Raw genomic sequence first — 26,534 nt, forward strand, 5'->3', positions numbered from 1 at the left:
TTTTGCTTATCACATTCGAGGCTGTCAAGTGCTCCTCCCGTTTGTGCCGCCCCCGTGATCCCCTTTTCCACCCAGCGAGCATCTCTTGCTCTTTGCAATAATTCAATTCATTTTCTATTTTTTTTTTTTTTTTTTGACTTATTTTCATTTGTCGGTGGCGCAACAAAAACAGCGATAAAGGGAGTGCCAGAGGGGAAAACGTATATGTGGCCGATTGTTGGGTGGCTTTAAGTGGGCTTCACTGTCCAGTTCCTGAGTAGAGGCGATTGTCCAGACTGTGATGGGGTGTATATATAAATGTATGGTTTTTATTTTTTACCTATTTGCTGGAAAAAAGTAATGGCTACATTCATTCTTTGGATTTATAAATGTTATCTTTATTACTATATATATCTACAGAGGGCTTGAAAGGGTTTCGAAATGATGTATTTCTCTTGCCAAATTCTTTTAAGAGGTTTTCGAATTTATGAATATTAGAAGGGTATTGAAAAGAACCTTGGGTTTAATCAGAAATTATAAATATAAAAATTTATTAGTAATGAACTTAAAGTCACAAAGATTTGGTTGCCAACAACTCTTGCAGGAGATTATGATTTTAGTCAGATGGAGTCATTTTTCTGAACTAAAATTAATGCTTTTTTGATATAGCAATGAGTTTTTAACACTATAACTTGTCTAAAAAAATTTGTCTCCTAAAAATATAGATAAATATCAACTCAAAAAGCGCAAATATTTTATACCTATGTAGGTATGATCAATAGCAAACTGCAAGCACTTATGTAGTTTGGCATACCGAAGTTACTTCCTTTTCTTGTTTTAGCTATCTTTTATCAAAATATTCATATAATCTTCAAATAAAGAATGACTGACTGTTAATTCTTAATAGCCTTAAAGCTAAGCTATAAAAATATTTTAAAGGGAGAATGCAGAAAAGAAGAAAAATAATCAATATACATTCCTTCCCATTTAGTATCGTCTCTTATTAAATTTTTAAACATAATAAAATGAAATTGGGTCCCCAGTTTCTATCATGTGCATAATCTTCCCCGTTCCAAACTATTTAAAGCAAAGTTATTACTTTACATATATATGCATTCCCACAACCATATATGTACATCAGCTTAGAATCCAATGCCTTCTCGCTTGGCCAATGCTAAATCAGTTTTTAATTTCCGCTCATTTGCGGGGCTACAAAAACAGAGCTGTCTGGCAACAAAGGACGGCCATCGGCTTCAGCGCCTCATTATGGCGGCCACGTTTTGTTCTTCAACTTTTAGCGGCAATGCCGTTGCTGCCGTAGGGACACCCACACACACACACCCACACACACCATCGAGGTCCTTTTCAATTGAGCGTGAGTAAATATGTTGAAAAGTTAATTCATTGCACATCAGTGAACGGACGCCGAACTACTCAGTGGGTGTGCGGAGGTGTAGTTGCTGTCAGCGGCCGTCTGTTTGCCGCCTGTTTGCATAAAGGACATGGACTCACCCACACACATCTATAGGAAAAAAGGAGCATTAAAAAAAGGCACGGGGACACTCGCAGGACATTAACGTTGCCAGAGTGCCGGCTTTCTTTACCGTTTTTTTTCCCCTCATACTCTCCACCACGTTCTCGGCGTGTCATAAATTTAGTTCGATTTGCTGTTCAATGACATTAACTCGGTTCGTCCTGGCAGGACCTTCTTCTATTTTCCCCGCTCACTATTTAAGCAGTGGCAAGTGACGGCGCCAATAAATGTCAATTTTAAATGTATCTGCATCACGTTGCCGGGAAATTTATCAAGTGCTTTAATTAATGTGACTACTATGTATGCAGTCTCCTGTCTCTGTTAGTTAGTGTTCGATAACTGAAGAATAGATGAAGCGCATATGATGGATGGATTTATTGGGTATTTCCCCCGTAATGGTTGCCATATAATATTCACCTATTTAATCGGTGGGCAAAGCCTTATCGTCTGTCTAATTGCGATCCTTGGAACACCCACCGAAAACATTTCAATTTATTTGCATAAATAAATATATATTTTTTTAACACTTTGCCAGCGATTGCTGTCACGTTTACTGCTTATTTTTATTGCTTTTCCTTGGACCTTCCCTCTTCCGATTTTACCATTTTTTTCAGCTCCTTTCCTTTCCGATTTCTTTTTTTTCGGTCTGTACTTTGCACTACAATTATGTTAATTTCCTATGCAAATAAAATTTAATTGAAGCTCCGCCGCGACGCAAAGAAGGGTCTTGGAGCTGGTCCTGCTCATGGCATTAATGTTCCCTCCCCTAAAACTTCCCTTGGCAGCATTAATTGCCAATAATTATATTGGTTTACCTTGCCAACCGTTCGTTTTTTTCTTTTTATGGAAAAGGATTCCCTTTTGTCCTGCTAGGTATTTACCCATACTTTAAATTAAAAGTCGTTTGGCAAATTGTATTTTAAAGAGCCCAATAATAACCAATTGTATGGGGATCGCCTAAACGGCTAATCAAGTCAATATTGATACGTCCCAGACCCCTCCACAGAATCGCAACAATTGCAACCAATTAAATTTGCATAAATTGGCCAGCTCATCCGCGCCGGCAGATCAAAATGCCAAACAATAAATGTGCTCTGACAATTACAACAAAAATTAAATTAACTTATTAACACGCCCCATGTAAATGTCGCCTCGACAGACACAAATGAAATGTAATACGAGTCCGAAAATGCCAACGCTGGGCGCTTAAATATATAATCCAATCAGCAAACAATGAACGGGGATTCAGGACTCGTCATTAGCCTGGAGGGTACGAGGATATATGCAGCCGGACAATTGACAATTGGCATTAATGGACAAAAATATAATTCAATTTAGCAGCACTCAATGATACATAATTCAAGATATTTCAAATGGGATGTCTTTTATAATAAGCTATGTTTTTTTTCGTGATTTTTAAATATATTAAATCAACACAGTTGCTCAGTTAATTAATGGGAGAATTATTCAGAAGACAAGAACATTTTTAAATCAAAATAAAACTAATAAATTAATATCCTTCTTTGCAGGACTTTGACAAGGAGATCAACTGCCACAAGATCCACTCGCCCAGCAGCAGCAGCCAGGCCCACAGCCTCCACCAGCAACATCACCGCCTCCACAGTCACAGTCACAGCCACAGTCACAGTCACACTCACAGTCACAGTCACAGCAGTCGCAGCAATCACAACGATGACGACATGGAAATCCAGCTCTCACCCCCGCACGCCAACCACTCCCACTCACCCTCGCCGTTCGATAGCAAGGATCATGTCAAGGAGTTGGAGTTCTACAAGAATCTGGCGGCCAAGGCTGCCTCTCTGGCCAACCACCAACACTCCTCGCCACCCTTGCCCATGCCCCTGCCCCTACCCCTGCCCATGCAGATCGATGGTGATGAGGATGAGAACGAGGGGGAGGGCGAGGGCGAGGTCGAGGCGGAAGAGCAGGCGGCGGAGGAGATGCGACTGCGGCGCGAGGAGCAGGCCCAGGCCAAGGCGTTTGCGGCACATCTAAATGGAACTAGTGAGTACATATCGAAAGCCAAATCCAAGCAAATATTATGTATATATTTCGGGGATGGAAACTAAATGGTAGGAATTAATATTAAAGACTATATATTTTGGGTTTGCAAATTGAATATACATGACTCTTGGCAATCATTCACTTTTAGGTAGAAGAAGATATAATATACATATGCATTATAGTAAATTCAAATCTATATATCTCAGATATATTATATCTTCTTCTACCTAAAAGTGAATGATTGCCTAATGATTGATTTATCAGAATTTTAGCAAAATCAACGTTTAAAAATGTCTTTGCTCAGACAAAAATGCAATGTTTTCAACTCGGAAACCGGTTCTATGGTAGTTTTTTTAGGTAAACAAATTTAAGTAAAAAATAAAATATTTTAAAAATTTAATCTTAATTTAAATTTAATAAAAAAAATTTGTACATTTTTTTGGCTAGATAGACTCGGCTTAAGATGCTGATCAAGATTATATTTTTGATTTATAGGGTCGGAAATGATTCCATCACTGAATTTTATGCTTCTGACTTCCATTCTAATTCCCGAACAAAATAGTCTTCGATTTAAGATAAATCTAGCATACATAGCGGATACTTAATGTGAGAGCCCTTAAATTAAGTATACGCCATATGGTCTGAGAAGGATTAGTTTAAAAATGTATGAAGATGAAAAGTTCCAGCTAAAAAGCAAGTTCAGCTTCAAATATTCGAAATTTATATATTAAAATTTTGACGAAATAAAAAATTTTAAAAATCTTATAACAATTCCAAAACTGCATTAATTTTAAATCGGAAAGCTGTTTTTTATTAGTTTTTATTAGGTTAACAAATCTTCATGATGTTGATCAAGAATAATATGATTTATAGGGTCGGAAAAGACTCCTTCACTGCTTAGGAAACTTCTAGCTGAAATTTAGTGTCCTGAATATCTAGACATCTAGATATATCTAAAGTGCTATTTCTCAGTGTTTTCTGTTTTCTAAAGCATTTATTTTCAAGTGTAATTAACGACTGCGCTTATTTGGCTGCATTTACATTTACTTAACGCTCTAATTCCCTCAGACTAATTTTGTATAATTTATCTAAGACTTCTCTCTGCACGGCGAGTTTCCATCCTCGAAGGCCGACACACCGACACAGTCATTTATTCCCCCCAAAAACCCGAAAACCCGAAAACCCAGCACGGCCAAAGTAAACTGGCAATTAGTGCTGGTCCCCCATCCTTTTGCCACCACTAATTCGGCAAAGAGTTTTGCAACAAAAACTAATGACAACATTTTGTGTGACTCTTGTTCAAAATCCCACAGTGCAAGACATGATAAATTTGCAAAAATTACAAAATTTGGCCACGCTACAGCAGCAGCAGCAACAGCAGCAGCAACAGCAGCATCCGCATCCGCATCATGGCCACCAGCATCCGCACCAGCATCAGCATCATCATCACCATCCCGCCACGGCCGCTGCACTGGCAAGTCTTCAAGGATTAGCTGCCTCCGTGTTCAATTCGCCGTTGAATCTCAGCGTGGGCGGTGACCCGGCGACCACAGGAGCTGCAGCAGCAGCAGCAGCAGGAGTGGGAGCAGGCTCAGGGTCTGGAGTTGGAGCCGGAGGAATAGGAGGAGCCACATCCGCCTCACCCACCCTTAACGGCGGCAAAAGCAAAACGGCCAAGGGCGGCGGCAGCGGGAGCAGCAGCTCGGGCAACAACTCTGGGGGATCTGGCCAGAACTCCGGCACCAGCAGCTCCGCCCAGCAGCAGCAGCAGCCGGATAATCCCAGCAGTAGCAGCTCGCCGCATCCCCTCAGCGCCTCGACGCTGGCCAATGTCCTGGCAGCGGCCACCGCCTCGCCCCCGCCCAGCCTGCAGGCGCCGCCGGCAAGTGCCCAGATGCCCCAGCTGATACTGGCCTCCGGGCAGCTGGTGCAGGGCGTCCAGGGCGCCCAGCTGCTCATACCCACGGCCCAAGGTGAGTGCTGGGTAATAGTTGGGGTATCAATAACATAGTTGACTTGGCTTGACTTTTAGCGAGTCGCGGGGCAATAGAGCCCATAAAGCGATTAGGGTAACTTCCAATTTCCTCTCCTTTTGTGTGTGTGTGTGTGTGTGTGTGTGTGTGTGTGTGTGTGGGAAAAAGGATGCTAGGTAATCCTGACAAAAACAACTAAGAAAAGCGAACAGTAGGAGGAAAATACACACATGTTTTTACGGGATTTTTGAATTGCTTAAAGGGTTTTGGATTCGTGAATATTTCTATAAAAAAGGTTCAATCTGTGAGGTTTTAATTACTTATTTTATATACATTAAATTATAACCTTATCTTCCATTTTTCAGGCATTGCCGTTCAGACCATCCTCACCATTCCAGTGAGTCCGCAGATTCCCACCTCGGAGCAGTTCTTGCCAAATGCTTTTGGAGCCTTCGCCAGCTACCAGCAGCAACAGCAGCAGCAGCAACAGCGGGAGCAGCAACGCGAGCAGCAGCGGGACTTGCTACCGCCTTCGCTGGCCGCCTTGCAACATGCCTCTGCTTTGCCCCAACTGGCTCAGACACCCACGAATTTACTCAAACCCAATCTCTTCTCCACGGGTGTGCAGCAGCTACTCACGGCTCTGCATCCGGAGCTCTTTGCGGCTGCAGCAGCCACACATCAGCAGCAGCGAGAGCAACAGCAACAGCAGCAGGTGCAACAGCATCAGCGGGAAAGGGAGCGAGAGCGAGAGCGAGAAAGAGAAAGAGAGAGAGAACGGGAGCGGGAACGGGAGCAGCATCTGGGCATTGGTCACCTGCCACACTCTCATTTGGCTGCCGATCTGAGGCGCTCTGCGGAGAGATCCCCGCCAGCTAGCTCACCAACGGGAGGCAGTCCAGGATTGCCAGTCAAAGGACCGCCACAGGCGCCACCCGGAGCCGCCTTCCTGCTGCAACAGCAGCTGCACATCAAGCCGGAGACGCAGACGCACCTGCACCATCACCTGCAGCCGCAGTCCTCTGGCTCCACGGTTTCCTCCTCGCTGCCTCAGATCAGCCTAAGGCATCCGGATGAGCTCACAGCCCCGCAGATGGATATAAAGCCGCTGGAGCTGAGTGCCAGCAGCTCACCGCCGGCACCGCCACCGCGACACCACTTTGGGCACAGTATGCGTTCGCCCAAGCACAGTCCGCAGGGCAGGCCCACGTCCGGCGGCATGAATCTCAGCCAGCATCACGATCGGCACGAGAGGCTGGAGCGACTGGAGCGTCTGGATCGCCAGGAGCGGCACGAGCGACGCTCGCACACGCCCACGGCGACGGCTACCCGAGCCAGTGTGTCGTCCAGCTCGGGCGGAGGTCATCTGGTAGGCAGTTTGGCCCCAGGCAGACTTTCGCCGCCAACTTCCCTGCCCTCCAGCTCGGCGGCCAACAGCATCAGCGACAGAGGCTATACATCCCCACTGTTCCGCACGCACTCGCCCCAGGGCCATGCCCTCTCGCTGGGCGGATCTCCGCGTCTGGAACGGGATTACCTGGGCAACGGACCCAACTCCGTTGTGGCCACCTCGACCAGCAGTTGTGGGGCGCCATCGGCGGCGGCGGGCTCAAGTGCGACGGCCAACGTACTTAGCAGCATCAACAGGTAAGTGAATCCTGATTCTTTCCAGTTTGGATTTTAGTTATTAATTATTTTATTCCAGACTCAATGCCTCCAATGGCGAGCTGACCATCACCAAGTCTTTGGGAGCACCCACGGCCACGGCCACAAGAGCCTCGTCAGCCTCGCCGCGTGAGGATTCGCCGGGTCCTGGACCCTCCACCTCCGCTGGATCCCTGATGCAGCCACTTAAGCTGAGCCCCTCGTCGCGGAGTGAACCGCCGCACATGTCGCCCAATGGCAATGACAACGATAACGACCTGCTCATGGACTCTCCGAGTGAGTAAAGATCGATTCTTTCTTCCCTTAACTATAAATACTTTAAGGCAGGGATGCAAATCACTGAAATATCAAGGATATTGACCTTTAAAGGTGTAAAAATAGTACAAATTATAATATGCACTCTTTCATTCGGTTTGCATTCCAACTTTGAAGCATCCATGTTATCCTTAGCGTAGCAATAATTTCACACACAAATTCCCCAAAAACAGTTCTAAGCATCCTTCAGCTGGCATAATGATCCCAATAAGCCGGAGGCCCGAAATTTGAGTGCTCTTTCCGCAAATGTACATGTATAATTGGGGTCCCGGGCAGTCGGCTGTTGATGATTTGATATTTTAAGAGCCGCACTCGTGTGCAACACGGCGTATGCGTGATATGTACATATGTATATGCATAAAGGCTTGGGCGAGGAATGAACTTTTTGGGCCAACATTAATTAACGAAATTTCCAGCGAAAGGCAACTTTTCGGCTGCTGCTCCGTTTCAGGCAATGCCAAAAGCCCTAACAACTTGACTGCACTTTATGTAATTTTGCAAAAGAAAATCAACTAGAATCTGTGAACCCCCTTCCCTCTGCCTTATCCTGCCAAAAGTGATATACTCCGCGCCGGCTGTCACCGTGTGTGTGAGTGGGTGTGCGAAAAGTTTCGCCGTGCATTTACACGACTTCTCGAGACGAAGTCGAAGGATTCATAATTGATGCAGACTTTCCAGTGGAGGTCCTGGCCTGTCTCCGGGTCGGGGGATTAGGTGAGCTGCTAAACAAAACTTGCCCCAATGCAGTGTATGCCGCCCCGAAAGTTGAGAGATGTCAACCGAAAGTGTTGGGCAAATTAGCAGCGGCGTTGACGTTGTCACGCTCCGCATCTGCTCCGGGATTGGATTAGGTTTCGGGGCCAAGACGGCATCCCAGGATCGAGCCATGTCATCCGTCCTGATGGGATTAGCTCAGGGCGGATTATGGGCACTAGCACCCAGGCAGAGTGGCAGTCTCTCACTCTCTCTCTCTCTCTTGTTTGAGCATTTTGAATTGATTAGATTCCGACCCGCTCGACAGGCCTTAATTGAAACTTTCGGATGCATTAAAAATGCAATCAGCACAAGCCCGGCCAACGACAAGAAATCAAGGCAAAGCCCCCAGAGTAGCAGCCATTAGAGGAGCTTCCGAGCAGAGTCATCAGGATGAGACTGCCACCTAGAGCAGCAGAAGCAGCAGCACCAGCAGTCTCGATTGCCACATCTCGGATCGTTTGCGCATACAAATTGCAGACAATATGCGGCTTAATTACTACTAATTGATGCATACAAAAACTTAAGATGTCTTCCGCATTTAATGACATATTTCAAACGTTGCTGCAACAGCAACAACCGAGGCAAACAAAGCCAGCTAGCGAGCTAGCGACGACAGCTTGAGTTACGGCCCGGCGAAGGATGCTGCCACATCCTTTGGCTCCTCTTCCGGCGCTCCTCCCTTTTAAACTCAATCCGTTCTCGCATCTTAATTACCGCCAAAGCACAAGGCTGCCTCGAGTTGCATCGAGTTTGCTGCTGCTGCCGGATCCGGGACCCTTGTCGCTCCCTCCTTGCATATCATTAATAAATAAATCAAAATTCTGCGCCAGTAGTTTGCATCCTACGGCATCCTTTACTATCCTTCGCCATGCTTGCCTTGTCTTGTCTTGGCAAAAACAAATTAGGCAGATAAAAGCCGTGAGTTTCGCACCTGCCTAATAGACAAGAACAACTTGTACCGGCAAGTGTCTTCCGCGTGCTTTATCACTTTACCTGCGATGCACTGCCATAATATAATGTTTTGCCATTACCGCAATTAGCTGTAATTAAGACCACGACAGGGCAGCAATTTACGGTGTCGTTTTCATTGTTAATTACGCCAGGGAGCTATGCCAATTTTCACATTTATAAGTTAGACTTAAGTGTGTACTTAATGCCTGACAGCCAGGGGATTATCCATTAATCGAATGTGTTTCTCTACCCCCCACCCAGATGAACCCACCATCAATCAGGCCACCACCAATGTGGTGGACGGCATCGATCTGGACGAGATCAAGGAGTTTGCCAAGGCCTTTAAGCTGCGCCGCCTATCGCTGGGCCTCACCCAGACCCAGGTGGGCCAGGCGCTGTCAGTGACCGAGGGACCCGCCTACAGCCAGAGTGCCATTTGCAGGTGAGATATGCATAGACGAGATACGAGTTTTAAATAATATAAGATACAAAATATCAGATACCAGATACCAGATACCAGAGGCAAGTCCTTATCCTAAGATACTCTCAAGAAATAACTAAGTAATTGAGTTCAATAAATTGTAATATGGGTTCAGTTAATTACCTTTAGTCAACTATTAGATTTCAAAGTATAAAGATCCCTTAATACAAAAGTGGTAAAGGAAAAGTTTGGAGACTAGTGCAAGCAATATAAAAGTTAACTTTATCGGATACTTTTTCCCCCTTATTAGCCAATATGTTTCATTATATTTTATCAACAATATTTTTTGCTTAAGTCCACATATTATGTTTCCCTCATTTGTTTTTCGTCAAACTTCTGGAACCAATTTTTTCGTAGAGTGCCAGGACATTTTCCAACAAAGCTAAAAAATATCAAAAGAAAACGATACGAACCAAAAATTAACCACGAAAAACAGACAACAACAAAACAAAGTTAAATGCTAAATTAATTTTATTTCTTTTATTTGTTTATTTATTTTCGATTCAAACGCCAACTCTATCTAACTCTCTCTCTCTCAACATCGAATGTCGAATGCCAATTATCGAAATGCCACCACCGGATATTGACTATCGAATCAATAATCAACTATCGAATGCAAGCAGTGCACTCGCTGCGCAGATGTACGCCGCTCAACTATCGACGCAGCAGCAGAACATGTATGTGTGCCTCTGTTTGGCTGTGTGTGTGTGTGCTGTGTGTGTGGTGTGTGGTGTGTGTGTGGTGTATGTGTCCAAGAGAAACCTAACTAAAGTGCAAGGCTCATTAACCTATTCATTTCGCCATATGTATGTATATTTCTTTTATTTCACATTTAATTTGCACGAATGCGCTCCCCCAAATTGGCCCAGGGCATTGCCAATGAGCAAATGTTATTTAGAAACGAAATGAAATGAAATGAATGATCGTACCCAAAATCGAGAATGAATGCTAATTGACAATGTCCTGGCACTTTAGTTACGTTTCTTTTGCTTTATAAGACATCGACAGCGAGAGTGAAGCGTTTCTAATCCCACAAAATCCAACTCCCCAATCGCAGGTTCGAGAAGCTGGACATCACACCAAAGAGTGCACAGAAGATCAAACCTGTGCTGGAGCGTTGGATGAAGGAGGCCGAAGAGAGGTGAGAGTATGGAGGCGATTCCACGCGACGTTTAGTCCATGTCAAGATGAAACTTACTAACTGGATTTTCCTTCCACCTTCTTTTAGCCACTGGAATCGCTACAAGTCGGGACAGAATCACCTCACCGACTATATAGGCGTGGAGCCCTCCAAGAAGCGGAAGCGTCGCACTTCATTCACCCCACAAGCCCTGGAGCTGTTGAATGCGCACTTTGAGCGGAATACGCATCCATCGGGTGAGTGGTAACTTTCAGTTACAACGAAATCAGAGATCCAGAGCAGAGTAATTAAGTTCTTTTTCCCCACCTGCAACAGGTACGGAGATCACTGGACTGGCGCACCAGCTGGGCTACGAGCGGGAAGTGATCCGAATTTGGTTTTGCAACAAGCGGCAGGCCCTCAAGAACACCGTTCGCATGATGTCCAAGGGCATGGTCTAGGGCCAGGATCCCATGTAAATAGCTGGCTGAAGTGTACATAGCTAGGTGCTTAAGCGTGTGTGTGTGTGTGCAGGTGTGCGAGTGTACTACAGTGTGATAGTTGTAAAACACCCTAGAATTTAGCAGTTAGGCCATGTAAAGTAATACTGTGTGTCATAGCATTTACAAAAGGACATTGGCTAACCAAGCGAACCACAAGAAGAGAACCCGAGACCCAAGAGCCCAATCCAATTGAATACGTAGCCATTAAGTATCTACTTAACACTTATATCATATCCCAAATAGCCTAAAAGTAGTCTAAAGTCCCCCAAAGGCAGACTTGTGCAGTTTTAGGCCAAATTTTATCACATTGATGTGCCATTCCAAGCGAAACCTATACAAAAACAAAAAAAAAAAAAAAAACGAAAAAAGCGGACATAACACACATAAAAAATTAAATACTAAATGTTTAAACACCATTCAAACCAAAACTGCATTAAGAGAAATCGATGTAAGAAATTCATAGAGCTCGTAAGCGATGATGATGAGAAAAAATATTTGCATTTAATGCGTTGGCTAAACTTGTATACTGAAACGAATCTGATTTCAACCATTCATAAAACAAATTATAATCCTAGCAATTAGCCAGTTCGAAAACTAAGAAAACTCTATATGGTAGCCCCTCGAAAAAAGAACAAAAGAAAAGCAAGACAGTGTGTTTAGATTAAGCAACTTTATGTAGCAATTTAAAAGACAAACAAAAATCATGAATGAAAAGAAACACAAAAGAAACAATATTTAAACTACGAAATTTAAATGGTACATAGCAACAAAACAGCTACAACTGAACAAAAATATTTAAATGATTGTAATAAAAAAATACTATTTAAAAAATTAAGGCGTACTGTGGACTTATTGACTATCTTCGCAAATATCACATGGGGCAACCAGCTGGGATTTATGAGGATATAAATATACGGGGAAAGCAAGGTGTGACTTTGTTGCATAATTTTTAATTTTAATTATAACTAAGGCAAGAGGTGGCTTTGCTTCTAGCTAATCATCAGTCACTGAGCATGACCTCCAGGTTCTTTTGCTTCTGCCACACGCGGTACTCAATGAGGCCATATCTGGGGATATAAAATATAAAAAAACAGAGTATTTTAAATTGAAACTTAAACTGCAAACTTACCCCACGCAACCCACCACCATAACGGCCATCAGAATCATTAATTTGGTGGAAGTGCAAAGCTGTGAACTAATCACGTAGCCGATGACCGAGCCCGTGCTCTCCCACAGCCGAAAGTTGCTATAAGCGGCAATCAGATGGTTCGGAAACAAGATGCCATAAAATGCTGTAAAGGGGACGAATATATCAAGCTGTACTCTACACTATATACTCTACACCTGGCTTGAGTCTGAACTTACCGTTGACAACAACCAGCCAGACTCCATCGCAGATGCCCCAAACGGCGGCAAAGGTGCAGTATCTCAGGTAGTCACCCTCCCGCGCCTCCCAGCCGTACATATACGCCAGCAGGCAAATGTTGAGCACAGCACAAAGGCCGGCCAGGGTAACCCTTCCGATGCGCTCCACCAGTGCACCTGCAATGCCAGCGGCCACCGCATTGGCCACTCCAAAGCAGATCATGGCAAAGCCTATCCTGGAAATGCCCCAGCCGCAGGCCACAAAGGAACGGGTGAAGTCCACAGCTAGGAAGGCCTCCTCCAATCCAATGAACATCGTAATGGGCAGCATCAGGATCTGGCGACGTTTCCTCAACAGATTAATGGTCACCGTGAGCAGCTTCAGGCCGGACATGCCATCCCCAGTGTCGCCGCGCTTCATGCCATAGCTGGGTGAGGATATTATAGAGGGATCATAGGGGTATCATAAGAGATTACAGATTAGGTTACTTACCGCTTGAGGGAACTCACACCGAAGATCATCAGGACCACGGCCACTGCCATGCAGGCCAGAAAGATGGAATTGAGCAACTGTATCTGCTCGGGAGCTGGTGGCACCAAATTGGGATTGGCTTCGGCACTTACTCCCGGACAGAAGCGAGCCCCGCACAGCTCGGCCACCCTGCTCCTCTCTAGCTCCAGATCCAGGCTCTCATTCGCCGGCGACTGGCTAACCGGAGCACTTAGCGTTAGCACCGAGGAGGAGATCAGGTTGCCCCACACCTGGGCCATTTGGTAGAAGATGAAGAACAGCCCAAAGAATCGGACCGTATTGACATCCTTGCGTGACCTGTTGCCCCGAACCTGGGTGAGGGCCTCCGAGACAGTGGAGAGGTACGTGCACTTGGAGCACCACAGCGGGCCGCCACCAAAGCCCACCATAAGGGCAGCCGGTATGAGGGTCTCGAAGCGGGGAAAGAACTGGGCGGCAATGTAGGGCATATAGGCGAACAGGGCCAGGGCCATGGTCAGCCGGCAGCCGAACCAACTGTTGATGGAAGACAGAAAGGAGAGGTGTGGGTGAGAGTGGCTGTGGCAAGTGGCACATGCTTAGCAGGCGGTCATTTATTTCGGGGCCCAAGGCCATAAATCTAAATAAATCGAGTTAACTGATTAAAGTTGCCTGCGCCAGCAGTTCGTGCCTCGAATAAGCCAAGTGAAGCGGCGCCGTCGCTATAAATTAGCGATTTGTTTAAATGTCAGACGGGGGACGGATCTTCCCCGAATTGGGAATAGGGATAGCTTCGGGCAAAGGCAGCAGGATAGCGACAAAAAGGGACTCTAATCCAAGGACTTCCTGTTGACATTTTTACAGCCAAATGCGCTCACACACATAGAGTGAGTCTCTTCTGTAGGGGCGTTGTCTCCCGTGCTGACTGCGCTTTCGGCATGTTGTCACATCTGCATAAAACTTCCATAAAAAACGCCGACAGACAATCACCGAAACTTTTATGGCATGCCACACGTCTACGCGCATGGAGCTTCACCCCCTCGCGAGGCAAAGGCAAGCGACGAAACAAAAATTGGCAATTAAGCTGAGAGGCAGCACTCGAGAGCGGTTGCCATTATTTTGTCGAAGCTATCCATCTTGTTTCTTGCAACTTGTTCTGCCTCAAAATTCAAATAGCTGTCATTATGTTCTCCTTAAAAACAATATTTCTGGCAGGATTTTCCCAATGTCCTGAATGTTTGTTTTGCTTTTAATTAGGTTTTAGAAATAGGTGGACAAAAGAGAGAGACTTTTACAATATATGCCAGCAAACGTATTTTTAGTTATAGCAAGAAGGGAAACTAAGTTCTGCAAGTAAGTAAATATGTGTTCATATGAAATCACTATTGAATTGAATTGAAATATTCAGAGTCTAAATATAAACGTGATACCTACTGAAAATATATCCGACAAATCCTCGTCCTATTTGCTTAAAAACTTCACAAGAAAAATCCATACTAAAAAATCCTTTGTCGTTAAACTTAGGCAGTGCCAATGTCAGCCACTTTCCGGCAGCAAAAGTAACTGAGAGAAAACTTAGAGGACCACTCACCTAATCACGGTCATGGGCAGAAAGATGTTGGACAGGATGAGGGAGCCATAGATGACCGCCAGGGTGGTGGTGCCCAGGGCCTTGTCCGCATTCACCGAACTCTGCAGATTCGATGTGCCATGGAAGGCCGTGAAGTGTATCATAAAGGCCAGGCCTATTACGACCACGTTTTTGGTGATAATGAAGCGCTCTCGCGGCTCATATTGGCGCTGATTGACTTTGTTGTTGTCGTCACTAGCTCCTGGTCCTGGTCCTGGTCCGGCGGCTGGTCTGGGCGCGATGGTGGTTCCATTGCCATGTGCAACACTGTGTTCCAATGCCAGCTCCTCGTTGTTGGTGTCCGACGTGTCACTCGGGTAAACCATGTTCGGTCTGAATGCTGTGGCGCGTGGAGGAGTCTGTGTGGCGGGGTCTCTGGGGGTCAGCAGGACCTGAAAGGAAACAATTGCTCTTTCTCGTTTGGTATTCTGTTAGCAACATCAAGATGAATGCAGGCGGAAGTGGGGGATGCGAGGAAGTGTGCGGAAGTGGGCAATGTGGCAAGCCAGCTTCCTGTTAGCTGGCATTTTAAAGGCCGAGAACTCGCCAGATATGATAACGTGCGGCAAAGAAGCAGCAGATGGTGTGGCTTTAACGGAGTTGTTTTTGTGGAAAGCCAGATCATTTTAATCCATGTTTTTATCATTAAAGTTAACTTTAAAACTTTTAGTTTATAAAAGAGAGCATTGAAATATATGTAATTAAAGATTAATATATAAAACTTAATTGCGTCAAATAAGAATGTTGAATAAATATCGTTACATACATTAATTAATGATCAAATTGCAATTCCAAATGGTAAACAAACCTCGGCTGACGTGTCCCTAACTCTCCCACTCTCGACATCTCGAACTCTTGTATTCCTTAACTCTCTGCCTCTCTCATCTCTCTTGCTCCCGCTGTGAACCTGTAGGGATGCCTCTTACTCTCCATCTCTCTCTGCCTCCCTCTAGTAACATAGCTCTTGCTCTCCTGCTCTCACTATCTCTGTGCTCTTCACTCGCAGACTATAAATACAGGGACTGATGTCGGGCTGATCTCAGTCTGTCCTCGGGAGGCCCGCTGTTTACATCTATGGTGATAAGTGATATTGTTAGTGATAGTGATTACCCTTCAACCCCAAAAGATCACCTGGTGAGTGTAAAACTTCTGGCTAACGAGGAAGAACCTTACTTCAATGAGTCATCAAGAATATAACTATGCTGGAAGGAGTTAAGCAATGACGGGAAAGGATACCAGTGTGTCCTCTACTGCGGTAAGTCGTAATCAATTTAATTAAAATATTAGTTGAAAGTTATGCAGCAATATTTCAAACTTATACTCAAAGTACACAGCCTAACTTAATTATAAATGGTTCATCAATATTTATTTCTGAGCATTACGATATGTTGAAAATGGACCCAACTTATATTAATAAATATCAAATATTTAAAACATAATTATCATACATTTCCGGTTTGATTTTTTTATTTAATTACTTAAATTGCTTTTAAACTGTAACTACTTATCTTTGTAATTGTTTAAGCTATTCTCCATTAAGAAATACATGGCGTAAACTTAACGAAAATGTTGTCATATTAAGTATACGCCATATATGCTAGATATATCTAACACCGATGACTACTTTTATATGTTTCTCCTGCTTTTGACTTTTATTATATACCTTTGTAAATTTTCTAACTTAATGTCCAAATATTACTGTTTAACAAAAGCTCTTGTACAAATTGGACATAAGAACGGGATGTGCGGCAACGATGCAACGATGCAACGATTTGCTAACAACTTGCATAACAATAGAAGGCTGAAAGACCTTACAATAAAATTCAGGCCTAATTCCCCTATTGATTCATTTACTGCTGACCATTTACAGACTGCTGTTGGCCAAAATCATTAAAAATTCAATTGGCAAACAATGGAAAGAAGGCCTTTGTTTAACTGCTATACCCCCAAATCCATAGTTTAGTGAGAGCCACAAAATACCTAGTTTCGAAAAAATATAAAGTGCACGTCACTCTAGAACGTGGGGAATTTCTAGTATTCAGCCCCTTAAATTCCATACAAGGGGTATTTAATGGTCTATACCCATCTTAATCAGTACCAAATCCAATCGATATGTTTAATCTCTTAGCAAAAAAACTGCATAGGAGCCCTTCGAGACAATGCCTGGGCCTGGGCCTAATTGAAATTGCATTCTGTGGGCTGTAGCTGAAAACCTGGATTACATACTGACGAAGGCCTTGCACCGTTTTCGAAATCAGCACTTTTATGCCAATGCCTAACCCATTCGAGCTGAAAGTCGAGGCCTTGTACAAGGGCCACCCGTGGCTCGGGCTGTTCCCTCAACTTCACAGGATCAGCTTTAAGTTATTCATATCGCTTTCCCTGTCTTGGCCATACATATTCGGGCTTTGGGTCTCGCTTTTTTTGGGCAATAAGCCTGCTCATGCTGCCACGCCTCCACACACATATATGTATCCTCAAGGACACTGGGGGGGAAACTCATAATCCTTTGGGATGCCTCACAGCACGAACTCCGTCTGGCAGCCACAATTTATGCCCGTCTACGCCCAAAAATCGGCGTAAAACGATTCTGTGACTCTGTTTGCATTTGATTTTGGGCCGTGCCACACAGCGACACTTTATGAAATTTTACACCTTTGATACAAAGTTAAAGGTTTGTTTGCCAACTTCTGAGTGGCTTCACACCGGCTTCCCTTACAGCTACCCTTATCCTTGGCCCCTTCCCTATGACCTCTCTTTGTCTTTGTGCTTGTCTTGATTTAATGTAAATCGCTGGCTGTACACAAACCGATTGAAATGTTCACCCAAAGCCAGAGGGGCCTCAAGTGGAAATTGATTTTATATACCTGGAGGCATCTCGCGGAGCGTGACCGAATTAATTGGCCAAAGTTGAGTTCCTCATTAGCCCAACCACCGATTTTAATGGGCTTTCCGTTCGATTTGTGGCCCCAAATCGGCTTTATAGGCCTACTTCTCTGCACATTACTCATACGCAGTGTGGGCCGAATGCCAGCGAGCCTTGTGGCAAGTATGCATAATTGCCAAGTGGTAACAAGTGGCAACTGGGTAGTTGCAGTTCAACATTAATCAAATTCCAGCCAGAGGAGCAGCACATATGCAGGTCTTCAAATGGTTTTTATCAACTGGAAAACAGACAAGGAAATGTATGGGAGTTTTAAAGCCTGAAAGCAGGTCCCATTAAAATGGACAGCAGCTCAAAGGCCACAAGCAGGAGGTGTTTCTATAGGAAACCCAAACCCAGTGGATGGGTCAACGAGGAGCATCATCGTTCATCATCTAAATGAAAATCTGGCATAATCATCAAAATGGGCGCTACCGAAATGGCCGGTCATTTGTTTTTTTATGCACAACACAGCCGCTGGTCCCCTTTCACACTCCACTCTCTGCACATCCTGGCAAGGAGCAGGGCTCCAGGACATTGGGACATGACGATGGCTCGTTAAAGAGCATTCCGGCTTTACATAAAATGCCCAAACAGAGTCCACTGGGCTGGGGCTGATAACACAGCAATTCCCGCCCAGGCTTGTATTCCGCTTTATGTGGTTGACCAGTAATTTAGTTAAATTATTGCCCCGCAGATGACAGACAGACAGACAGTTAACTTAGACAGTTGGCAGAGCACTCAGTCAGGAGAACTGGAGAAAGTGTTGCGGAATTATTTAGATGAGATTCGGATAGATGCTAGCCCATAAATCTCCCATTCAAAACTTCAATTTGTATTCCCTCAACTTTGTTTTACATTTGTTTAGATTTGATAAATCGACTCCGGCACATGTTGAGGTTCTTGTTTACACAAAAAAGGAGCAGCTTTCGAAAAACACCTTTCGTCCTTTTCCTTTCGCCCACACGAACTAATCAATCACTGACCGAAAAAAAAGAAGTGAATAAGGGCTGGTGGAGGGACCCAAAGGGAGGAGGAGTGCGCGTATGTGGGCCAAACAAAAAGATTGACTTATGGCGCTGACACACAGCAAATAAATTCGACAGAATCCGAATTTGAGTGCGAGATGCCGGAGCAACTCCTGGCCGGAATAACTTGGCACTTAGCCGCACATGTTGTTGGCCCCCATCAGGGCCTAATGTCCCGCAATTAACTTTAGATCAATTATGTAGCGGAGAGTCTGGAGTTTTGCCTGTTAATTAGGCAGCAAGCCGGCCGAAAAGCCCAAATGAGTGTAGGTTGTATTTTCCAGGATTGAAGGGGAAAAATCAACTAACCAAAGGCAGAAATTTTCGAATTGGTTAGGGCTTGACTTCCTGTATAAATCGGTAAAATGCTATTTATATTTTTCAATGATAGATTGACTTTTAATGATGGTTTTTATTTTGGAACCAGCTTTAAAAGAATGTTCCTAGCAGAATTTCGACCAGAATCCTAGCTACTCTGACCATGGTCACAAAACAAAAATCGAATTATAAGGTTATGTGTTCGGAATGGACCAAATCAAATCGGCGCCATAAAACTAAAACCAAAAACCAAAGGCGACAATAGAAAGCGAGAACAATTGCTGTGACGAATGCCAGATCAGGCTGCACATATGCTTTGACTCGAAGCTGTCGTAAACTATTTGATTGTCCCGCTCGGATTTCAATGGCTTTGACAGCACAGCACCTGGCCTTTATGGCGCCTCAAAAAAAATGGGTTAACAATACACGCAGGCATAGGTTTACTTTTTTTGCCATCCGAACTTCCTGCATCCTTTGAGCAGAACGCCCCGAATGCAACAAAGCAGCATCAGCAGATGTAATGAAAGTGCACCGTGCGAGATAAAGCCATATATTGCTCGATTCTGGAAATGAAATACAGTATTAATGTCGGGGTTCCACTGAAGATACATAAATCTGGAGTACCGCAGGGCAGGAAATATATATTTTTATGGCCCAGAAGAGACAGGGGAGAGAGAGCTTGTTTTATGGCCCACCCTGCAGAGTCCTAGCTAGATTCCCAGAACAAAATATTAAATTAATAAAAACTGCGGCATTACGCAGAGGGATGTGTGTGTGTGTGGATGTAATGTAGTGAAGTCTGCCTGCATAACAATTGATGTCTCTCCACCTGAAAGGGATTCCGATGTCCTCGCAATGTCAGTGAATGAAATTCAGGTCGAAATCAGAACAATAGAGTGCGGAATGAGCCATAAACCAGCCTGCTGATGATCGCTGATGATGTAAAACAGCTTTAAATGCGATTGAACACACATACAGGCACCGTCGACAAGCAGACAGAAATCAATTCAGGCGGCCGTCACTCGTAAATTCATAACGTAATCAGGGCCAATAAGTGCGGGTATTTTATGCCGCCGAATCCTTACTACCACCTTCTGCCACTTTGGCTTCCGGTTCCTCCAGTTCCTTCAAAGCAACGTTGGCCTTTATGTGGACGAGTGCGTCAAAAGTTTGGCCTAAAATTCGATGCCGGGGTCATATAAAAATAAGCACAGCTCGGGTAATGCAAATGTAAACGTTTTCATTACTCCAGCGGAAGTTTGGGGCCAATAAAAATGACAATAATAACAGCGGAGTCTCCTCCTGCCTCCCCCCTATATATACATATATATATGACCCTGTTCAATCAGATCATTTCTACTTTCACTTTAATGCCTCAACAGTGGCAGTCGTGCTCTGTGATTTGCGCTGTTAAAATTTCCCTCTGTAACGAGGAGACTTTGTTAACAGCTTAAGAGAGCGGCTCTGTTAGGAACTGTAGCTGACATCCTGCTGATAAGGATATTGAGGCATCCATCAGGTTGATTGATTGGGTCAACTCAATGAGATAAACGAGAAATTTAGATGGGACACTGGGAGAGATGGGAATTAAATATGCGTCTTATAATTGGCAAATTTTCCATTTTACGTAGCTTAAGAAGCTCCTAGAAAGGATCTTACACGGGGAGAAAAAAAAGTTTTTGAAAATTAGGTTTTTATTAACTACTACATTTCATTAATAGATGTTTATAATTATAATGGTGAATAGAAAATTATCCAAATGATTAGCCAACATCTTTATTGGAAAATATTAGGATTAGTTTCTTTAATGATGATAAATACTAAAACCAATCTAAAAAAAATCTACCAAAAATAATATGCGTAAATTTAAAGTTTAAAACGCTTACAAAGCCTTTTTAAAACGATATTTGTGCTAACTTAACAAGCTAATTCATAATATAAAACCGACAGAACCAGAAATGAAAACATTTCATAATTTCTAGAACTATAAACAGATCCACTTTCATCTGAAAATAAAGCTAATGTTTTGTTGAATTTGTATGCTAATTTTCCCTCCGTGTGGGTGGCATAACTTTTGACCCGGCCCAAGCAGATGCGTTGCAACAATGTGAGCCACATCTATGCAGCTGACTGATGCCTTCAAAGCTCGCAACTAATTTTCATACGCGTTACCGCCCCACAGAGGCTGCAACAAAGTGCGAACCCAAGGACTCAAGGACGAGGAGCTGGAGCTGCACTCATAAATAGTAAGGCAACGCAATGCACAGCTGAAGCTCAAGTGCACGGAAACGGAAATGAAGTGGGCACACAGACACACACCACACACGTGCACAGGTGGTGTGGCCAATAACTTTCGGGTGCGGCTAAATGTCATCTTGTGACAGGCCGCCCTTTCAGTGCAAGCTGACTTCGGAATCTTTAAATATTTATTCACTTTCCATTGGCAGAACTCTTGGGACGTCGAGTTTTCCGCTCATTTCCGCTCTGCCGCCCCGTTTTACACCCATTTCCGCTTTGCCGCTCAACGAGAGAGAGAGAGAGAGGGAGTGGGGGAGTGCGTTTGCGTTTTCCGTTTTCCACGGGCTTACTGCCCTTCATAAGTGGGTTTGTGTATGTGTGTGTGTGTGCGTGTGCACTTGTTGATGTACTCGATTTTCCACTTTTCCGGCTGTTGTATTCGAGGGCATGTGCTTAACTTTGTAATCGAGTGTAAATAGTTCGTTTTTTTCGGCCAGCTATTCAGATTAAAAGGCAGAATTTTTCTCGCAAGTAAGTGTACTTTTTACTACACTTTGCAGAATGAATGGAGGCAAAGCCCTTGGGTAACATTGACATTCACAATCATAACGGATTTAAGCTACGGCTTTGCTTTTTCACCTCGTTAAAATTTGAATGAATCTTCTTTCGTATTTCTGCCGCTCTAACGCTCCTTTTCAGAAATAGTCTAATTTGCATGACATAAACCATAGTTCTTTGACGCTTACTTCCGTTCCACCTTTGTTATATAAAAAGGAATTAAGTACAAAAGTAGTGATTCCATTTTTGAAAGGAATTCAGCTTGAGAGTGTGAAGGTCACGTTCGAATGCATATTTATGCAAGAGATTGTGTAGTTTTGTCTAGGCAAATTTAAGACGCGGAAATTACTACATTACATAGAATTTATTACCCCCTTTAATCAAATATTCCTTGCGTGCAGAAATCCCAGCTAATCTCAATGCCATTTTCTCTCATTTCCCCGAGGAAAGTTCCAATTAATAATGAAGTTTGCCTCGGCAAAAACCAAATGCCAATAAGCAGACACCACAAGTAATGGTTATAAATGAGCCAATGCAAGTTCTAGCCCAGCTTATGCCACCCTTCGATTCCATTCGATTCGGTTCGGGATTAATGGTAAAATATGCAGCGATCGACATGAATGGCATGCAAATCCAAATGTGGGAAGTGCCGCCCTTGCCGGCATTTGATGATGCAATTTACTCTGCGATTTCCAGCACCCCAGAACTCCGGCATTCTCACGACTCGCTGGGCAGGCAGGCAGGCAGGCTGGCTAAACACGACATTACGACTCCATCCAGTTTGCAAATGCAATTTGTGCTCCACTGCTGCTGCCGTCCCAGTGACAGTTTCACTCACCATAATTTATTTAATACACAAAAGCGTAACATAAATATCTGGCACATGCTGCCGGCCGCTGAAAGCCCTGATGAGGGGACTTTGCTGGGCGAGGTCACAGTCGCAGTGTCTGGCAGACCACGAACCCTCCTCTACCACCCACCTACGCCCCTGCATCATGTGTGCTAGTGTTTTTCCGGACCCACAATTTCCCTCTTTGGCTGCGCATTTTAATAAGTTTTCCGGCAAAAGAAAAGGCGAGCAATGCAGTGGGTGCCCGCGCGTTTTTTTAACCCGGGCTAATGCAGTTTTATACATTTTTTTAATTAATCACATTTATTAAGTTACTTTGTGTATTTCAAGGGAAGTTTGGAAAAAACGCTGCAACAATAGAAAAAAAAACTAAAGCGGATTACGAATAACTTTAAAAGGTTAATCCTAATTTTTTCGCATACGCTTTGCAAGTGAAAAAGTAATTAGACTCTGGCCACTTAAAGCCCTATAATTTATTTTCTCGAACCCAATTCGATTCCTGGCCAAGGAGGTCCACTTAAGATAAAATTTTTATGTCCATTTGCCTTTCACTTCGATTCTCGCCATCGGATTTCAATTAACATAGTATCAGTGTATACCATTCCCATGGAATCTGCTTTTTTTTTCAGTTCAATATTTTTCCCGTACGAGAATAAGTTTCGCCTCCGGCTTGAGTTTAATTTGTGGAAAATGTTTAACCAGGGTGGCCAACGGAAAACTTTCTCGGATATCGAACTGGGAAACTGGGAATAAAAGCCAATGTGTACGCCAAATGAAATTTCGTTAATTAATGTCCAAGCCAAGCCAGGACAGCGTCATACAAAAGGGGAATAATTAATTAAAATTTCATATCTGTGTCTCTGCCTCACAATGCCAGCACTCTTTATCTGGTTGCGAAAAATTAAAGGGAAATCGCGATGTTCGATAAAGGCTCCTTGATTTTCCCCATTACGGGTAAATTAATATGTATGTATGTATATTTCATATACTTAATATAAACATATCTCAATCTTCAGGAGACTTTTTTATTAAAAATCACAGAACACACACAAGGCTTTTACAGCTTTAGAGTTCTGAGGTTTTCAGGTTTTTCGTCATTGAACCACAATGGGCATCGTTAAGTCGTGACACAGAGTAAAGTTACACATGGTTAAATAAATAATTTATTACAACTGTTTTTTTATGATAATATTTGATGGTCCAATTTTGCGTATTGACTGTTCACTTCTTGACTCTTAATTAAACTTCGTGTTGAGGTTTTTATTGACAGGTCTGTCCTTTAAAAAAACTTTATGCAAATGCAGGAGCAATTCCTGAATTGCAGTTGTCACTGAATTTTTACCTGCTGAAAGAATTTAATTTACACGGCCAACGGAATTCTATCGATGTTTGGGGATTTTTTAAATATGTTTTACAAATTTGTTTTCTTCAAATTGAAGGCCACGAAGTGAACCGTATACGGGCGCAATTAAAACTAAACTAAAATCTCGAACGGCGGACTTCTAAATATGAAATGGAATGGAAATGAAATGAATGCGACAGCGACAACAGGTTTGAGCACTCCGCTCTCGGTTTGATGCCGATGGATTTGCATAATTCCGACATTCAGATGTTTCCGATCCCGCTAATATTGGCTATAGTATTGATTTTTTTATATTGCAGTCTTACAAGAAACGTGACGCCGGCGGAGGCGTGTCAAGGTTCTAATTCTGCGGTTCACCACCAACTCGGATGGCACCTTCAGTTCGCAGATATTCGATAATTATTATTAATCATACGCCGTGTTGGCGGTTGACTCTTCACTTGCTCACTGATTCACTTGTACCTCGGCGGGCATTCAATTATCGAAGCAAACTCGTTTGCATGTTGTCGAGGAAGTGTAATGAACGCCAAACACTGTCGACTCTGGCAATTTAGATAGTCGCTTGTCTTTAAACAGATACATTAATTAACTTTCCCCCGGCCCGTGGAGTGTGGTTTTGTCGAGTGTTTAACAGCAAGTGCCCCGGACAGGCGTAATAAATGGAGACCACAACTGAACTGGCGATGCAACGAACCTGCGATAAGCGATAAGAGAAGTCATTCAATCGATTTAGATGTATGGTATAGAACATATTGCCTATTGTTATAATCGATTGCTTTGAACTCAATGAGCAAATGAACTATAACAAGAAAGGAAACTGTCTTCGGGAAGGATTGTATCGCAAATCTAACTTAGCAAAAAAATATTTAATTTTTAAAATCTATATATTAATTTATATATATTGTATTTTATCGTATAACATTGATGCTAAAGCCAAAATAATAATATTAAATATGAAGGCTTTAGTTATCGATATTTTTTGCCAGCCCTACTCTCGCTTCAATTGAATCGAATTTGTTCCCTAGATAAGACATGATAACAGAAAAAGGTGTTGTTAGGAAAGCGAGATACAATTTGAGAAACATTGCCAGAAATACATCACAGATAAAGCTTGAATAACATTGAGAGAATTCGACACAAATAAACAGCGTCAAGCAACCTACTCTAATTTGTTTCGATTTTAGTGCAATTTTGATCGACGCAAATACCACATCGACCGCAGTCTGTCAATTAGTTGAGTCCCAAAATGGAATGAATTGAATTCGAATCCAGGTAATCGGGGAAGTTCAACAGGTAAATTCCCCCTGGTGCGTCACCACCAACTAAAAACAGGTTTAAAGTCTGTTTTTGTTTACACTGACGCTTGTGCGCTCCCTGCAAGCCATCGAGCAAGTGATACACTTGATTTTAAATTGGCCAGCTTCAGTGGCAGATTGGGTTTCGAGTGCGACTACGAGCGTTTTACATAAGCGGCTTATGTGCTCGAACCTCGAGTGAGAGAGGGCCAAAATCCAAACATGAATTCGGTTTGTGCGGTGCCATGGCGCTTGTGGCCAAGTAACTAACATCACGTACTCGAACTCGAGCTGGACTCTAGCTGTCACCTTTCACCAGACGAATCACAAATCGCAAATCTGGCTCAGGGTCACCTCTTTTCTGATCTGATCTGAATTCGCCGCCTCTGAGTTGACACTTTTGCCATCTGAATTACTATATTAATACCAATATATGTGGCTCATGTCATTAGCTGTCAAGTGGAGTAAATGCGATTTTAATAGATTTCGATTAAATTGATGCTGCTGCTGTAAGAAATGCAATTTTGCTGACCTGTCTTGTATTAATTTAATAAGCAATTACGACAAGTATTTGGTTTTCTGTAATTTAAACATACATTTAAACCTATTTTCAGTCACAAATCTTGCTTGAATAAATACCAAATGTTGGCTAAGCTTCGATTCATCTATTTACCCAACTAAAATGTTATATAAATACAATTCAAAAGTCCTAATAATTAGTATTGTAATTTCTTTTGAAATTTACACAAATACAAATGGATTTAGGCACAATTATTTTGTTTCTAATTAATTCCAAACTGTGACTGAACAATTAAACCGCTCATTCGGACATCAGCAATTAAAATATTTACAAACAAAATAGTAGGATTCAATATTATGTTGTTGCAGCTGTTTATCCGCTGCAAGCATTTATCTAGTCAGAATCATTAAATCGGTTTAATGTTTTATTTTCAAATCATTTGCATTCCGACTACTTGCAGGTGTTTATTTTGTGCCTCATTAAACTAATTGAATGGTTCTTTGCACAATCCGACTCTGCCTTTTTACTGCATGATTAATTACAGCATTTATTATTTTAATAAAGCGGAAAGTTGGAAGTAAATATCTAGAAGAGCTGCTCAATTCTTGACAGACTTAAGACTTAGATTAAAGTCGAATTTGTTGATCTTGCTGC

At 43.1% G+C, this 26,534-nt stretch overlaps 2 protein-coding genes across 14 annotated transcripts in view; one reads left to right on the plus strand and one right to left on the minus strand.

The window, feature by feature from the left end:
- The window catches only part of pdm3 (POU-domain protein pdm3), a 72,624-nt gene extending 60,254 nt beyond the window's left edge, over positions 1-12,370 (plus strand). For 2 of the 10 annotated variants that reach the window (XM_086830323.1, XM_086830322.1), the window contains 9 exons: positions 3,043-3,542; positions 4,852-5,511; positions 5,877-7,158; positions 7,217-7,452; positions 9,460-9,640; positions 10,300-10,356; positions 10,737-10,820; positions 10,908-11,063; positions 11,136-12,370. In XM_086830323.1, coding sequence (XP_086686449.1) covers positions 3,530-3,542; positions 4,852-5,511; positions 5,877-7,158; positions 7,217-7,452; positions 9,460-9,640; positions 10,300-10,356; positions 10,737-10,820; positions 10,908-11,063; positions 11,136-11,301 — 2,835 coding nt within the window. In that variant the 5' untranslated portion in view covers positions 3,043-3,529 and the 3' untranslated portion in view covers positions 11,302-12,370. Of the gene's footprint in view, positions 1-3,042; positions 3,543-4,851; positions 5,512-5,876; positions 7,159-7,216; positions 7,457-9,459; positions 9,641-10,299; positions 10,357-10,736; positions 10,821-10,907; positions 11,064-11,135 lie in introns of all 10 variants that reach the window. The other 8 variants (XR_015271092.1, XM_086830316.1, XM_086830318.1 and 5 more) reach the window with 8 other exon arrangements.
- On the minus strand, positions 11,958-24,766 carry LOC110177861 (UNC93-like protein). 4 transcript variants are annotated; one of them, XM_020944819.2, is made up of 6 exons: positions 24,528-24,766; positions 14,749-15,179; positions 13,161-13,694; positions 12,668-13,095; positions 12,432-12,594; positions 11,958-12,369 (listed from the first exon to the last, which is right to left on the minus strand). In XM_020944819.2, the coding sequence occupies exons 1-6, from the start codon at positions 24,537-24,539 to the stop codon at positions 12,303-12,305; spliced, it is 1,635 nt and encodes a 544-aa protein (XP_020800478.2). In that variant the 5' UTR covers positions 24,540-24,766; the 3' UTR covers positions 11,958-12,302. The 4 variants fall into 4 exon arrangements, with proteins under 4 accessions (XP_020800478.2, XP_020800487.2, XP_020800469.2 ...); XM_020944828.2 differs by having other exon boundaries at positions 24,371-24,744; XM_020944810.2 differs by having other exon boundaries at positions 24,045-24,744.
- Between the last annotated feature and the right edge of the window lie 1,768 nt (positions 24,767-26,534).

The sequence above is a fragment of the Drosophila serrata genome, unplaced genomic scaffold (genome assembly GCF_035046125.1).
Source record: "Drosophila serrata isolate PLE 108 unplaced genomic scaffold, ASM3504612v1 contig_240, whole genome shotgun sequence".
Classification (NCBI taxonomy): domain Eukaryota; kingdom Metazoa; phylum Arthropoda; class Insecta; order Diptera; family Drosophilidae; genus Drosophila; species Drosophila serrata.